This window comes from Typha latifolia, chromosome 4, assembly GCF_019914945.1.
Source record: "Typha latifolia isolate L0001 chromosome 4, TyphaL0001v2, whole genome shotgun sequence".
Taxonomy (NCBI): Eukaryota; Viridiplantae; Streptophyta; class Magnoliopsida; order Poales; family Typhaceae; genus Typha; species Typha latifolia.
The window spans coordinates 6,784,085-6,801,293 of NC_133089.1; the positions used below are offsets into that span (position 1 = coordinate 6,784,085).

At 35.7% G+C, this 17,209-nt stretch overlaps 1 protein-coding gene across 1 annotated transcript; it reads left to right on the plus strand.

Moving 5' to 3' along the window:
- The first annotated feature begins 3,286 nt into the window (after positions 1-3,286).
- LOC140787750 (uncharacterized) lies at positions 3,287-13,595 on the plus strand. Its single transcript, XM_073136844.1, has 10 exons — positions 3,287-3,463; positions 3,568-3,790; positions 3,868-4,025; positions 4,103-4,248; positions 6,002-6,064; positions 6,154-6,246; positions 10,961-11,122; positions 11,233-11,339; positions 12,884-12,984; positions 13,054-13,595. The coding sequence occupies exons 1-10, from the start codon at positions 3,379-3,381 to the stop codon at positions 13,311-13,313; spliced, it is 1,398 nt and encodes a 465-aa protein (XP_072992945.1). The 5' UTR covers positions 3,287-3,378; the 3' UTR covers positions 13,314-13,595.
- The last annotated feature ends 3,614 nt before the right edge of the window (positions 13,596-17,209 follow it).

Below are 17,209 nucleotides of genomic sequence, written 5' to 3' on the forward strand. Positions count from 1 at the left end.
CTCTTTGATTAAAACTACATTTACTATTGGGCATAGCTTGCTTAGCAAGCACAAGTTTCTAATTTGGGCTCCCTCCCCCAGTATAATGTATGTACATCACTCTTGCGACTTCAGCTTCAAGACTCTAATGTTCTCCCTTCTATGGCCAGTGCGACATGACCAAAATGTTGTGATGCTCCAATGAAGATAATAGCCTAAAACTATTGAGACAATGAATGCGGCTTGATAGTTCGTAATATGAAAAAGATCATCCATAATATTTCCACCCATCTTGCCTTTTTGTTAGAGACCAAACATAGCGAAAAAAGACCCACTCCATAATTTCCTCTTTTCCCTTCAATGATAGTTTTGTCATGACTAGCTTTCTCTTTGCTGCATGAGAGATTTAAACACAGTCTCCTCAAATGTAGAGAAATTTGATGGCCTCTTCCTTAGGAGCAAGCGACTCAGAGACTTCCAAGTGAAGATCAATCGATCTAGCCTCTTGAATATGAGTTTTGTAAGTCTGACATACACGTGATCGAACTTGTGTGGTGTCTCCACATTCATTAGAGTGCACATGCATTGAGCTCTCTTCTCCTCCTATTGCCTTCACCACCTGCATTCTAAGTTTCCCTATCTCACTGCCATGTCCAAAGACTATAATGTGATGCTTTTGGACTCACTTTCTAAGGTAAGGTAAGGTGAGGTGCCCGAAATTTAAGGGTTGTGAATTGGTGGTCTATTTTTAAATCTTTCAAGCCCTTTTGTGATGAGGCTTGGAACTTCACCTTGAGGCCTTCCTCTCTTATTTATATTGTGTTATCTTATTAGGAGCATCTAGAGTTAGGTAAAGAAAAACACATACAGTCTCCAAACTATTATCTCTATATAGGAGAATAAGATTTTATCTATCCAAATACACTCCTAACGATGAGGCCATGGCCCGTGAGTAAGCCCTTATGAGCATGCATGACTATTTTCTTCTCTAAGAGGAGCTTTTATGTCATTAGAGGTGTTGCATCCATTGGGTCAACAATGCAGACCAGAACATGAAGTTCTTTAACTTCGTGGACACTATTTAAGATCACCTGACTTAAAGTGGGGATGAGGAGTTGACCTATGACTAAAGAAGAATAAGAGATACCTTACTCTCCAACCTGACAATATTGGCAAACACCTATTGCCTCCTCTAACATTGAGATTGAAGTGATGATCAAAAGCTTTGGTGTTGACCGAGCGGCTAGCCCTAATAGCTTAAACATAAGGTTCTTCCAGTCACTTTGGCCATCCATGAAGGAAGCCATTAGGTAAAGTGGTTCTTCTACACTAGAGTTATGGACAAAGATATGAACATATCACTATTTTCTTAATCCTTAAGCACAGGGCCCCATCCATAGTAGGAAACTTTTGTCCAGTAAGCATATATAACGTCATCTACAAGGCTATTGCTAAGCTCTTTGCTCGGAGCATCAAACATTATTTAGCTAAATTCATCTCCAATAAGCAAAATGCCTTCGTCTCTAGCCGTTGGATCTTAGATAACAACATTTTCACATAGGAAGCTATCCATATCTAAGAAATGCCAATTGCAAAATAGAGCTCTCACGATAAAGGCTAACCTACCCAAAGCCTTTGATAAGATAGAGTGGAGCTTCCTTGCCAACTATTTAACCATCTACATGTTCTCTCCTCATTTCATCAGTCTAGTCCTAGTTTGCATCACCACCACTACCTCTCGAACCCTTGGTACGACTTTTCTGACAACTTTTTCTCGCCTCTTGTAGACTCAAATAGGGTTGCTCCAGTCTCCCAAGCTCTTCATTATCGGATTTAATATATACTCATTATTCTTCTTAATGAAGGCTTGTGATTCAAATGGATAGGAGATATCAAGATGAGCCAAAGTGCATTGCTCTTACTCATTTGCTCTTTGCCAATGATCTCCTCTTTTTCGAAAAAGCCATGCTAAGGGAGTCTTCAAACCTTAAAAAGATCTTAAGAGAATGCTACATCTTCTTCAGGTTATAAACTGTGAGAAAATATGCTATACTATTCAGTAGCTTGATCGACCCAAACACACGACACCCCTATCTCAGACTGAAGGGTTAATCTGTTAGAGCATGATGATAGATACTAAGGAACTTGCTCCTCCTGCGCCCAAAAGATATGACGCTTAGATTTATAGTTAATAAGTTCCACAAAAATTGCCTAGGTGGAAGGCTTATCACCCCCTCACACTTTGGTCGTCGGATTTTTTTTTATCAAAATCATGCTTTGTGCATTACCCACCCCCAACAAAATTGATGAATTAGCTCTTGTTTTATTTTGTTCTTTTAAAATTTTGCATTCTTATTTACTTTTATTAGAATTCTTCACTTAAAAAACAATATTCCTTCTTAGTGGATCTCACTGTGATCAATAAAATATTTTTCCTTATGCTGACAAAAAGAGTAAGCATATTTATTTTAACACGTAATTATACCCTTCATAGTTATACAGATACATAGTTTATTGGTAAGCTTGCTTCATTTGGGTATATGAAAGCAGATATATAAGCTTCGTTCGCTTAGGTATAGACTATGCTCCCTTCGGTAGTATTTCAATAGAAATTCCATTAGAACTAATTTAAATTTTAAGTAACTACCAAACCAATATTTTTACCATCACGTACTTATGCCCAAAATTATTTTACCCATATATACTTTAAAAAATCTCAAACTAATTTTTATACTTGTGATTAAGTGAACTGTTATTTTTTTCTATTAAACTTAACTAAATATGCCAAAATAATTAAAATATTCCATCATGTTTGTTAGACAAGACTTGCATGTTTGAAATAATATTACTAAATAATTAAAATAGTCATAATGATCATTTAAGTTTAACAGAAAAAATTAATAGTTTCACTTTCATAATAAGTATAGGGATTGGTTTAAATTTATTTAAAATATAAGAGGTTTTGGGCATAAGTACAAGGTAGTAAAATATTTAACCAATCATTCAAAATCCACCAATATTCATGCTATAAATCTTGTCATAGAAGTGGAAAAAGAGTATTGTAAATTTTATCATCAAATTAGTTAATATTTTTTTAATATTTTCCTAATGGAATTTTTAGGTGACTGTTTTAGTAGTGCAATTAGGTAATTTAATGAGTGTATTTGTTCACTTTTTTATTGGAAAGGTGAAAATGATACGGTGCGATAAATGGGTCAAAGTCGTAATTAACCCAAAATTGTATTATGCACCAACCAAAACCGACCTTAACCTCCCCTTGGACATATATATAATAAGCCCAGAAACCTCAACCTTTGTCAGGAAACCATAAAACCTTTCTCTAAATCCTTTTCCCTCCCTCCGCTCCATTCTCCCTCCGCCTCAACCAGGGACTAATCCATGCCGATCTCTCACCAACCCTTCTTCCTCGTCTTCTTTCTAACCTTTATCATCCCACCTCTCATCTCAGCGGCCGAGCTCACAGGTAACAGAGAAGGGATAAAAAAGAAGAATTTTTTAGCTTCTCTTGTTCTCCTTCTCCTCGTTTTTCATCTCATTTCACCTTCTCTTTCTTTCTTCTTCTTGCAGTGGATTCCTGTCCTTCCAAGCTCCATCTCCCCCTCGGCGTGACAGTCGAGGATTCCCCGGGCTCCCGCCCCGGCGCTGCCCTCGCCTGCAACCGCGTCCACATCCGCGGCCTCTCGCGCCTCCGTCACCCCGAAAAGTTCGCTCACGCGCTCAAGATTCGCGTTAACGTCTCCCAGGTTGACGCTCTCTTCCGGATCCAAACCATCGAGCTCTGCTTCCATAGGTAATTTTGCAAAACCCTAACTTTTTGTTCGATTCTGGTATCTTGTTGATTCGAATTTGCTGTTCTTTGTGATCCAGCAATGTGTCGATTGGAGTGGGGATGTGCCCGGCGTCGGAGTGGCAGAAGCTGTCGAAGAGCTCCTGGGTTCAATCCATGTCGCCGTACGGGTACAGGATTCTAGACATAAGGATGCCGCCCGACCCTTCGAGATCGATCGTGGTATCCACCACGGAAGGTATGTACTCTACTAGTAGAATTTTAGGGTTCTAGGAAAGTGAGGATCTTTACTTTGGTGAACTGTTGTGCTTGTAGAGTTGTTGGTCCATCGGGTAGTGTTCCTGGTATTGGGGATAGTTATGATGGCAATGGCTCGTGTCTTGAGTGAGTCGGTTGTGTTCTACTATGGTGGTGCAATGACAATCGGTATTATTCTGGTGATACTGATGGTTCTTTTCCAGGTAATCGTCCAACTTCTAGCTTTAAATCTATGTTTCAAGCATGGTGTTTCGTGGGTTTTAGTGAGAACAAAATGTTGATATTTTTTTTTTTAAATTTTCCTGCCACATTTGACAAAAACTAGATCTGTCATAGAAAAAGCAAGAAACACAGTCTACTTACTTACATGGTAGTAGATCTGATCCTATCTTGTTGCTATTGTAATATCCAATTTTCTTATGTCATTCTTTTTTGTTATCCCTCCACTCTGTCTATGTAGACTAGATACATACTGTTCTCCTACTGAAGATGAGAACTCTAAACAATAATTCCGTATCCTTCTAGCTAAGCTGCAGTCAAGGAAAAATGTCTGCAGTGCTTTACTTTGTTGTAGAAACACACTTGCTGAGTCCAACTGCCACCTCCATTTTCCTATTTATCGAGTTCCTCTGTTAGAAGCCCACTTTCATCCAACCAACCAAAATAAATCTATGATTTCTAATGGTATTTTTAGTTTCCAACGTCCTAACACAAGATGAAAGTGGTATAGCTTTCCCCTATGTGTATGAATCTATATAAGACATGACTGTAAAATTTAAATGTTCTATTATTTCCAGATCTTTGCATAAATTTATCCCTTATTTCAGTGTTATTCTGCTGTGTACTTCCAGCGGTCATGTTATGAACTCAACTTCATGAACGTTATTCCAAATTTATTTGTACCCTTCCCATCTTCCTATTCAGATACCTGCAATACTTTACATTCCTATTCTAGGTTATTTTGGGAGCCTCACGAGTTTGTTCCTTGCTATATATCCATACAATACTGTGTTATCCCTCTAGCTACCGACTCTCTTTGCAATCCCTACTTGAGACCTTCCTTGTTTTCACCATTTTTTTAGTCTCAATGTAAATATGCAACAAATTTCTGAGAAATTATCTTAGCTTATTAACTCCTTTCATGCCTGAAGTAGTCTTTTGCACTACTTTTCAAGAAGTAGAGTTCATTCGATTTTTCTGCCTGATCATCTTGTTGTTTGTTTACCCAACCTTTCCCAAATAACTAGAGAATAATTGCTCTCTATTCGCCCCTGCTACAGAAATCTATCTTGTCTATTCATTTTCTTCTTTGCCCAAGTCAGGAATCCAAGAAAAGGAAAGATAAAGAATGGTTTGAAGTTTTCCCTGATATGGAAACAGTTTTGTCTGAAATTTATTGAAAACTAAGGCCAAAACTCATTGTTCAAAGTGGATTCTAACACTATTGTTGGTCTTGACTTTTGACCTTGGTTTTGAATTGTTATTGATCGAAACCAATCTGTTTCAGCTCAATATTTCTGTTTCCTCTAGGGGTTGAAACCAAAACCAATCACAACCGAAACTTTGAAACATCATATAAAGGAGTTGCGCCTAAAATTACTACTGCAAGAGTAATTCTTTCCCAGATATAATATTTTTCTTCCTCAAAGCAGTAAACATTTCTCTTCTATCACTATCATCAAATCTACTTTGTTAGATTTATTTTCTGTCAATTGAAAAAGATATTCTCCAATAGGTAGATTTACTGACTTGCAATCAACCACCTCTGAGTTAATCTTCTATTCCTCTCCAATAGATGAACAAACTGTTGCATCTTGTTGGGTGACAGTGTAATGATTCAGAGTTTGTGCCTATTTGGCATCTCACCCTTCTTGCTGACCTCATATTTACTTTGATGTATTAATTGTTTTGCTTATCGTAGAAAGTAATTTCTGGAGCTTTTTTGGTTCATTGCAGGGAATGAAGTTATTGCCCACTGGTCGCAAGAGTTCTCTTGCAATATTTATGTACTCATCAGTTGTGAGTATTATCTTGAAATGTTACTTGCTTAGTTACTTATGTTTCCTATCCCCTAATGATATGGATTGATGTGTCCTTTCTATTGTCAGGTGGGTTTGACAACCTTTCTTCTACATTACTTGTCTGGATTATTGCGATCTATACTCGTGGAATTAGGAATTAGTGAAGATATGCACAATCCTGTATGTAAGTTCCTCTATGCTTGATTTAATGTTTTCCTTTTTTATAGATCGTCGCCTTTACTGACTTTTTTAAATGCCAAATAAATTTCCTTGTAATATGAAGCAAAAGTATTGAAAGCATACCATATTGGCATGTTCCTAAATGAGAACATTGCATCACATCTGACATATCCTTCATTGGATTGTTTACAAAAAAAGTTACATACAAGGATGACCATGTTGGAGCCTCATGTTCAAATTGTTATTTTGAAGATAGATGTTATTTATGCTTTGCACACACGAGCCGATCTCTAACAAGCTGATGCAGGCTTGGTTTGGCTCGTAAGTAGGAAAAGCTGAGCTTGAATCGAGATGAACAAAATTTGGCTCTAGCTTGGTTCACTGTTTTGACAAGCCGACTCAAGCTAAACTTGCTAGCTTGGATTCAATTGGATTCAAAAAGCCTAATACTTATATATGCATTCAAACTAACGAAGGGATCATAGTTTATAAGTAGGCAGTGGTTTCTATCAAGGTTCCAAATATCGGAATCGGGATCGAGATCAACCGTCTGAAAAAATGATATATATCGGCCGTATCGGCAGTATCGGCAGTATCGGCCGTCCGTATCGGCCTATATTTTAAAATAAAATTTAAAATATAGAAAAATTCTTAATTTTTTAGAAAAATAATAATAAGATATAAATATAAATTATTCATATATAAAGTCTAAAAACTAAAAAATAAATACTATTTTCTCAATTTCTATTTCTCCCCCTTTCTATCGCTCATATTCTCTCTCCCATACAAATTAAAAAAATTCTTACCTTCTCTCCACTAATTCTTTTTTTTTTATCAAACTCTCTCTCTCTCTCACTAACTCTCTCTTATTAAACTCTCTCTTATCAAACTCTCTTCCTAATTAACTCTCTCTTACTAACTCTCTTTTTTGAAAACTCTCTCTCTTCCTCACCGACTGCCACCTCTTTCTCTCTTTAACATAGTTTTTTAATTTTTATTCTCTCCATGTCTCTCTCTCTCTCCTTTTCCCCTCTTTCTTCTTCCCTTTCCCTCTTACTGCTGCAACCCACAAACTCTATCTCTTTTTCCCTCTCTTTCCCTCTCTCTTGCTTCATCTCTCTCTTTCTCTCTTTCCCTCTCTCTCTTTCTCTCTTTCCCTCTCTCTCCTCTCTCTTTCCCCTTTCTTTCCCTCTTACCCATGCTCGTCTAGGGCGGGATCGGCCGATATGGCCGATCCCGACTTGAAACGAATCAGGTATCGACCGATCCGGCTGATACCCGACCAAACTCAATCAACCGATTCCGATCCGTTTCGGCCGATCCCACTCGGGATCGGCCGAAACTAGGAACCATGGTTTCTATGAAGTAGAACCATATAAATCTCTAGTAGAGATCGGTCAATGTGGGATTAAAACATAGTAGAAAATAATCTTTTAAAAAATAATAAATGAGGCATCAGGTTTCCAAAATTGGGCATGCAGCAGCCAAACCGAGCCAAGCTTGCTTTGCTTGAACTTGCTTTGCTAGCAAGCAGCTTTAGTAAAATACTCATCTAGCTATATATAATATGACTATACTGTACTATACTATACAAGCCAAACCGAGCCAAGCTCGATTGTTAAATGAGTTCGAAACTTGAGCTCAAGCCGAGCTATAATTGATTCGATTTTGAGGGAGCTTGCAAGCCACAAGCTTTTTTGACACCCCTACACGAGTGAATGTAATTACATTAGTATGTGCCTTTTGATATATTTCTCAGTTATCTTACATGTTAGGTTAAAGTTTTGCGGAGATGATGATAAATAAAGGGGAAACCTTAAATGAATCGGTTAACTTAATGAAATATGTGCATCTTCTGAACTTGTTAGGCTTATAAGTTAAACTTTTACGTGGATAATTATATGATGGACTGCAGCAAACTTAGAAATGCAACCATTTTCACTTAGTTTATATTCTCTTTGTTCTTTCATCTTTGAAGTTAGGTCAAATAAAATAAGAGATCATATTCCAGATTTGACCTTTTTATTGCCAATTTATTATGGAAGAAGTGCATCAGCAGAGAAGTCCACTTCTAAAATCAGTTAATTTTGTATCAGAAACATACTATTTTACAAAACTTATGATAAAATTTTAAAAAACTTGTTGGGTTCGAAGAAATAGATATAATTGTGAGCTGAAGTTACATGAAGTTTCATTCAATATTACATGAAAACAGGTTTCATATTACTGTCATGAACACCTGCAGAAAAAGTGAATAACAACAAATTCTATCATTGACAACCACGAGATTCAAATGAAAGAAGCATGCCCAAGGGCATTTCTATCAAAAAGGAAAAGTAAACAACATAGAAATAAAATAAATGAAGCAAATTTTGGGATACAAAGTAAATGTAGTATATTGTATTAATAGCAAGGTTTGAAACTCAGAATCAAAATCAGCCACTAAAAAAAAACGATATATATTGGCTGTATTGGCCTCATGGATTAGATAAGAGTATTTTTATAATTACGTAAAATTTTAAATATTATTTAAAAATATTAAAAAATTTCTAAAATTTAAAAATGATAAAAAATAAGAAAATAATAATTACTTACACATGAAACCTAAAAAAGAATTAACTCACTCAAAACTTTGATAAATACCAAATTCTCTCATCTAGTGAAAAAAGAAGAGACGAAAAAGCAAAAAGAAAAAAAAAGGAAAAAAACCGTAGTGAAGAAGAAGAGAAGAGAGAAAGAAATAAATAAAATAAAAAAATTATATACCCAAGGTCGCCGAAGTTCACTAGAGTTTGATCTATGTCACTGGAGTTTGCGGGAGCTGGATCTCATTGTTGGAGAAGCAACGACTATAAGAGAGAGAGTCGAAGGGGATAAGGAATCAATTATTAATATCTCTTAGTCGGATCCGGGTCAAATCCATTATGGATCTGATGGTATTGGCCGATTTCTCAATCCAGGCATAAGCAATACAAAATATAACTAGTATACTGCACGTATCTCGATATATACTGGTTGTGTAGAGACACAATTATGCATATGCATGTGTTTATTTTGCTTGATTTGCTTATGTTGTTTAGAATTGCCTCAAAGGTGCTTGTTGTCCAAATGGACGAACTCAGCTTTCCATTAAGTGTATGCAGAGTCAGACCGGGCAAACTTCGTCCTAGTCAATGTGGGTGCCAATTCTATGTGCATCAGCTCATTGATTGCACGCAGATTGCACGCATCGGACACCTGTGATTGTCTCTTGCTTTAATCTGTTGGGCCCCTCTGTAGTGTTTCATGAGTGATCCTGCATACAACGGCATGCTTGGACGGAGTCAAATTGATCGACCAGCACTTCAATCTTTTTCTAACAAGTTGGCTATCTAGGACATATGCTGGTGCCTAAGCACTAATGCATTCTTTACTGCATGGTGACACCTAGGTGACTGCCCAACATTTGAGTTAACATGTCAAAGGATTACCTTATCTATGCTGGTTTATTAGTCATTTATGTTTCCAGTAAAGATGATTAGAATAAGTGGATAAAACCAATAGAGGTTAAACAAGTAATACAAAGTAAAGCTAGTATGCTGTACATATCGTGGTAGCAATACAATTTGCTAGTTACTTATGGCAATAGAAAGTAAAGGTAATGTATTTATTGTACATATCTTAACAGCAATGCAAAGTAAAGCTAGTATATTGTACATAACTTAATAGCAATGTATATACTAGTGTGGAGAAACACAAAATTGTATATATTGATATGTGTTTATTTGTTTGTTTTGCCTGTGTTAGATTGTTAGAAGTGCCTCAAAGGCACTTTATTGTCCAGATAGCCTAGGCAGTCTATAACAGGCTGGCTATCTACGACATTTGATGTTATCTATGCACTAATGCACCTCTTAATTCATGGTGACTGCCTAATGCCTAAGTGACCAAACAATTTAGTGAATTATTATGTTAAACTCATAAGATTAGCTTCTGGACCAATTAATTAGGCTTTATGCTTCCAGTAAAGAAGATTAGAAGCTAAGAACAATGAAGTAGGATTAAACCAATAGAGGTTAGATAAACTAGGCCGATGAAGCTGTATAAATTGAATATCGTATAAATGATGAAAATTAGGCCCTTCATAATGAAATATGGCCTTTTGTCTATAATTTGGTGTTGACGCTTGCTATTTTTATTTGCTTACCTTAAATAGTTATATAAATGAGGTAAACCTGAAACTAATCTTGTGATTGTTTACACATCTTGGGACTTAAGAGGTGCTCTTGAACATTTGAATTTGCTGCCTGGTCGTTAGGTGGTTCAACTAAATACTAGGGTTCAATTAGAAAATACCACCACCTAGGGACAACCTAGCTTTTTTTGACAATGTTGTCTTTACTCTTAGTGGTTGGGATTTTCTGCGAACCAAGTTGGAATGCCCTTAGATCAAGGTGAAACATTACCAGCTTACCTGGCAGGCTCAAACAGAGTTCTTCTTGCATCATTCTTACATCCTTTAAGTACTTTTCATGTTAGCTGTTGCTAGAAATACTAACTGTCCATCATATGTGTTCTTAATCACTTTCATTACTGAGTGCACATTTTCTTGATCTCCTTGAGTATATTCTGCTTGTTGAGTATGCAGGATTTGTTGCTGCTTGACACATCTTTCTAGTTATGTTTTCATGGACTAATTGATGTTGCACTTTCATCAAATAAATGTCTGCTGCAGTTGGGCATATTTCTTCTTGTATGCCTAGTCTTGGCTGGAGCTTGGTTTGGTTATTGGGGTGTTCGCAAACTTGTTTTAACTGAAGAAGGAATAGTTGATTCTGGTGTGGCTTATTTTGTTGAATGGGCAATCTTAATCCTTTCTGCTGTTATGGTTCTCCAGGTAAATCCTCTTCCGACTAATTTTAATTTATTGTTCTTGTATCCTGTTGGTTCTTTTTGTATCTTAACAATCATTGCACCTTATGAATGTTTCTTTTCTCTCCAACATAGAGCTCTCTGGACACTCTTTTTTCAATAGAGGCTTTGGGTTTTGCAATCTTAGTAGTAGCAATAACAAGGAAACATGGGAAGGCAAGATTCTTCCGTCGCTTTTACAGGTAAATATTCAGCTTCTCCTTTTTCTATCATTAAAGCATGTTGCAATGTACTGTTCATTCTTTCCATGAAAGAAAGAATTTCTGCTAAGAAGGAATAATATTTTTTGTTTGTCTTCATGACTATCCATTGCATTATGATGTGTAACTTTGTATTATTAGATTGCTAAAATATTGCCCTATTATCCTGGGTCTAGATCATAATAAGTTTGAGACAAAAAGAGTTACTTTGGTGACACAATTTGGTTTTAAAGTAGGAAGTATATATAAAACTAAAGCTTGAACCTTGAACTACCGTGGCCCCTTGAGTTTCAGTTTTGACAGCTCTGAGGGTTTTGATGGTGTTCATTTGGCTAAAAGGTCAAAACATGAAAAGATTAGAAAGCACCATTAAGTAGAACAACTATAGCAAAACTATCTAATTCTGTTTTTGTATAGATTATGTTTCAACCATCATGTAAGGTGTCACTTATTTTCAAGTTGATATCTCCTGGATATGGATCCATTTCAATTGTTTTCTTGACAAGAGTTTCACGCTGGCTGCTATTCTACCTGATGCAACCTTCCTTTATTTGGGTTTGGGACCAACTGTTGAAAGATATCACAGTAATCTTGTAATGTTGAACCTTTAGTTTGACAAGAAATGGAGATTGATGAGGATGTTGCGCATAGAATTAAAGCAGGATGGCTAGAGTGAAAATGTGCTTTTACTGTGTTTTGTGATTGTCATATACCTCTTTAAGTTGAAAGGGAGGTTTTATTTAATGGATACAAGACTGGCAACTCTTTATGGTTAGTGGTTTAAAAAGCAATGTATTTAAAGATTTGAGTGTAGCTGTAACGAGAATGTTAAGAGGCTGGTGTGTGGCATTACTACAATAGATAAAATAATGATAACTAATATATAGACAAAAGGTAGTGGTAGCACTCATTGAAGACAAACTACGTGATAATAGATTAAGGAGGTTTGGACATGTCCATCTAAGAACACGAAATGCACCAGCATGAAGGATGACTTCATTCAGATAGAAGGTTCCTTAAGCCAGGTGAAGGCCGAAGGCCTGAAGCGAACATATGGAGAATTAGTAAAAGAGGATATGATAGCACATGATTTGGCATAAACTGATCACTGATGTACTAAATAGAGATGAAGGAAGAGAAGGATCCATATAAGCTGAACCCGAATAGTTGGAACCAAAGTCTCCAACTTCATCTTATCTCTTGGATATTTATAAAAATAAGAGACTAAAGAAGAATATGTTCATCATTTTCAAATACACTAGTTATGATATTGTTGACTTCTGTGAGTACTTGAGTTTTTTCTATTGAATTTCAGGAATATGCATTATGACATGCTTTTAATATGCATTTTACAGTTTTATTTGCCATTTCTTTCTTGTGTAGTGTTTGTAGATATGTTGAAGGAGAGAGGGGGAGACACATATATATGTATTTATGCTGAACTCCTGTGCTCCATTATAGCCTTTTTAAATTGTTGCTGATTTTGAGTTTATGTTACAACTAAATAATGACATGACAACCTGCAGGCGGATTATCAAGAGTGTTAAACAACACCCAAAAATGCCCGAGTCACCTGTCCCTACTGGCAAATATCTAAGACGGCCATCCTGCTCTACTACTATTTTAGGTATGGTATTGTATATTGATTGTGGTAAACCTATTGTTATCTCCTATTACTGATATATGTTGCTCACAGGTTTGAGAAAGATGGCATCACAAAACCCAGATCTAGATGGCGACTATTATTCAACCTTTCACACGACCCCTGAGAGGAAAAGATTCTCAAAAGAACAGTGGGAATCATTCACCAAGGAGCAGACAGAAAAATCTGTGAAAGAATTGATGTCTTCCCCCGACTTTCAACGGTGGGCAATAGCCAACTCAGACAGGATTGCGGTGACTCCACCAGGAAATATAAATCGACAGAGAAGACAACGGCTCTTCCAGTGGTTTTAACTTCAAGACAATTTTTTCCTCTTATTTGATAGGGCACAAGAAATCAACTGGCAACCCAGTAAAGGCGATGGCTTCTTTTTTCTCCTCTTCTTTTCTCTTTGTTTTTTGTTTGGTGATGTGCTTGTGTAATATTTCTTTCTGGACACTTATTTTTGGGTTTACACCTGTAGGTGAATTAAAATTTTGCCGTTCTGGTATTTTGAAATGGTTCCCGTATCACTAGTCCATTTGGAAGGATGTAAACTTTGTATATTGTTGATGAGGCAAATATTTTTCTCTGTATCTGACTACTAGCTGCTGCGTTTTTTTTTCCGAGAAATATATCTGACCACTAAAGCTGGCTTGTGATCCTCAATGACGACATTGCTGATTTCTGCTGTTTATTGAAACACATTATGTTGCTGTTAACCATATCTCTTGTTGCAATATTATCATATCCGTGGAAAGGACATAATTGCCACATTTGATAATGATCTTCTACTTACCTATCTCAAGGTAGCTTATGAGACAATAGTTTGTTGCCTGTTGCTGATCGATAGATGTGCTTGGCTTTCGCCAGTTATATATTATTTATTCATGCAGGGTTGCATTAGGAGGATATTGGTGAATATATATATACATATAAAGGCATTTCAGTCCCTCTAGGCACGGTACTGCATGAGCTTAATAAGTTGAGGTTTACTTGTAAAACGATCACTGGATTTGGGTACAAAACGGACATTCGGGACCTTCGAGGTTTCTCTCTTTTACCTTTATTTTCTTTTCCTTTCTTTCTTTTGAGTTGGGACTGCGTTCTCTCATCAACTCTTTTGTGTTAATTGAGACTGTATGATCAATTGGTAGTTTTTGTGAATCCATATGGATTATTGGATTATTTTTTTCTAATTCTCAAGAGAAGTTAAATAGTTAATGGTGTTCTAGTTAGACCACTCTTTGCGTTGAGATTTGAACCTAAGTTACTAATATAATATGAGTTCCATTCTGATCTCTTTCTCCTCGGCCCTAGTTCTGCTAGGTTTTCTTTTATTGAGGTTTGGTACAGGAGCTTTCTCCCCTTTGTTGAGAAGGAGCTTTCTCCCTCCGAGCTTTTTTTTCCTCCCTTCCCCCTTTTATATCTTTCTTCTCATTTTCTTTTTTTCTCTTGTTTTCCCTCTTTAGATTCTTTCCGATCCTCATTATCATCGCCCCTTCTCATCGGCCACTGTCCTACTCTCTAGCTGCTCTCCTTTTTGCGCCAAAACAACCTCTTTCCCTCCCATTTTATCTTCTCTCTTATTCGCCTTCATAATTCACCATCTTCTTCCACGAGCTCACCGTCCTCTCCTCTGTCCTCTAGGGCCACTTGCATTGCTAGGGAATCTATCTCTAGTGGTGTTGTTGCCTTCCCTGCCATCGTCATCGTCCTTGCCAGATCTCTTCTACGTTGAGCTAATCTTCTTACCATTGTCGTGCCCTTCCGAGTCCTAGTGGTGCTTGGTCGGTATTTTTGCGTTGGCCTATGTTTTGGCCTTCACCACAGTTTGAGTTATTTGGTGTCGCGGTGCGGTGTTTAGGTTTCAAGTAGGCCTATGGCATGTCATTGTGTGTCGTCTTTATTAGGACTTTGGCTTTTGCATGTTATAGCTACAATGCTTTATGATAACTTCAAAATATATTATATACAAATAGTAAAAATATAGGACGTAAACTATAATTATGTTATAAAGTAGGGTGTTATATATAAATTTTTCTAATAAATAATATGACTAGTTGTTAGTATTCTGCTATATGTCTATTTATATTGCACGAGTCGCTAGTGTGATATTTCGTCTTCATTCCTAAGGTTTCTTTTATTGAAGCTTAGATAATAGCGTTAGTTGATAGAATCTTTGAATTAGAAATTTAAAGGCCTCCCGTTCATACTATTACTAAATTTGGGTAAATAGTACTAGTAAATTTGGCTCTTGCGATTATTTAGAGGCAGCCTCTTCTCTAAGTGGGACCAGATGCGACGACGACTTCATCTGGTCAATTCCATTGAACAACCAGTCTCTACTTCCATCCCAAACAAAAATTTTAATTGAACTTCTCCTCTCCTTTTAATTCCTTCATTAAATTTTAATTTTCGTATCACTTTTTACCTCTGTATCTTCTCATTTCATTTATTTTATATAAAATTCTAATTGGAATTAATCCCAAATTTCTTCTATAAAAAACACATTCACTCACGACCAAAAATTAGTAGAGACATGCATATATCTTTACATTTAGACTTCCAGAATCACTATTCATTTTTACTCTCATTTAATTTTTTTTTTCCAGTGGCAATTTGCCCTCTCAACATATATAAAACTTCCAAAATATTCTATTAATTAATTGCCCGTTTATTTTTGCTATGACCAACTTCATTAATTATGCTTATAGTTTTACCTTTATGTTGGCAGTTTGTTGATCTCACACATTGTTCCTCTCTTCTCTGACGATTATTGCCTCTCTTTCCCTCAAAACCCAGCATGCCTTCAAATGAGGGAAAAGATTGGCAATAATACTACACACTAATCCTCTCGGATTGCCAATTGCATAGTATCAGAGACTCTCTGATACCAGGAAATAGGAAAAGAGAGAACTAAATAATTGATGAGAGTCAATAAGCTACGAAAAATAAATAACAGTCTAAATAAAAGAAAATTGGACAATAACTTAAGGAGTTTATATATTTATAAATATTATGATCCATCTTTATTTGCAGCATATTTAGGCACTTTAAATTTTTTTTAATCTTATGATAGCAATAGTTGCGTATGTTCTAAATTAATCAACAAATTGTAAGGCACAATCAACCAACTCTTATAGAGTTGGTATATACTCTTGCCTACGACCAATGAGGTGATGAGATCAATTTCAACTCCAAATAATTATTACGGAGAAAATTGTTTGGTGATTTAGTAACTTGACTTAATGGTTCCACTCGGTTGATGACTCTGCAACGCAACTGACTTGGAGGAGCAACTTGACAGCATGACAGCTTGGAGCAGATCTCGATAGCGTCTAATTTGGAGTAATAGTTTGGCGATCCACATGGCTTAAAAAGTAGGCCGAACAGTAGTATATTAATTAAAGCTTGATAGAGCCTAAGTTTCTCTATATCTAGGGATGCAAACTTTTAAAATATTATAATTGCTACGGAAGTTATTATATTTTTTTAAATATCATTCCATTAGTTAAATCTAACTAATTATAATTAAAACATAACTTATATTAAGAAAATACTATTTTGCCCTCGTATGTATTATTTAAAAAGTTATCCAATACTATTACCTATACTATAGTACAATGAAAAATATCTTCCTTTATGAGATATAACAATTATTGATAAATATTTTACTTTCTAAACTTTTTTAAAAAAGGGTATTTTAGTCACTTGGATGTGCTTGTTAACTTTAGCAATAATCTATTAAAATATTACGTTAAAAACTAACTATAATAACCATTATGAAAGAGTGGATCGGATTTAAGTGGCGATTCTAATATTTAAAAAATAATAATAATTATAATATTTTAAAAATTTTCAGTGACAATGAAAATTTGAAAGGTTCAAAGCTTTGACTATAAAATAATAAAATTCGCTAGAAGTCTTTATAACGTTGTTCTCTTGCACTAGTCAAAGCCCCTCACTTTCATATACACCTTTTTCTAAATTCTTTCTTTATTTATATTTATATATATATATATATATATGAAAACACACTATAGTTTATTATTATAAATTAAAGAGAAATTAAATGTAATTAAAAATACAAAATCCCCAACCTTTTTCTTACTCTTTCATTATTATTCATCAAGTTTGCCATTTTAGTTCTATAAATGTCAAACTATCCATTTTAATTAGGGTAGACATAATCTGATAAAGCTAGCAG

What these genes read in the sequence shown, in the direction of transcription:
- LOC140787750 (XM_073136844.1), top strand. Translation starts at nt 3,379, where the DNA reads ATGCCGATCTCTCACCAACCCTTCTTCCTCGTCTTCTTTCTAACCTTT. An exon ending in TATTTATGTACTCATCAGTT is followed by an intron (nt 6,065 to 6,153) that starts GTGAGTATTATC and finishes TTCTATTGTCAG; the next exon opens with GTGGGTTTGACAACCTTTCT. An exon ending in CTGCTCTACTACTATTTTAG is followed by an intron (nt 12,985 to 13,053) that starts GTATGGTATTGT and finishes TGTTGCTCACAG; the next exon opens with GTTTGAGAAAGATGGCATCA.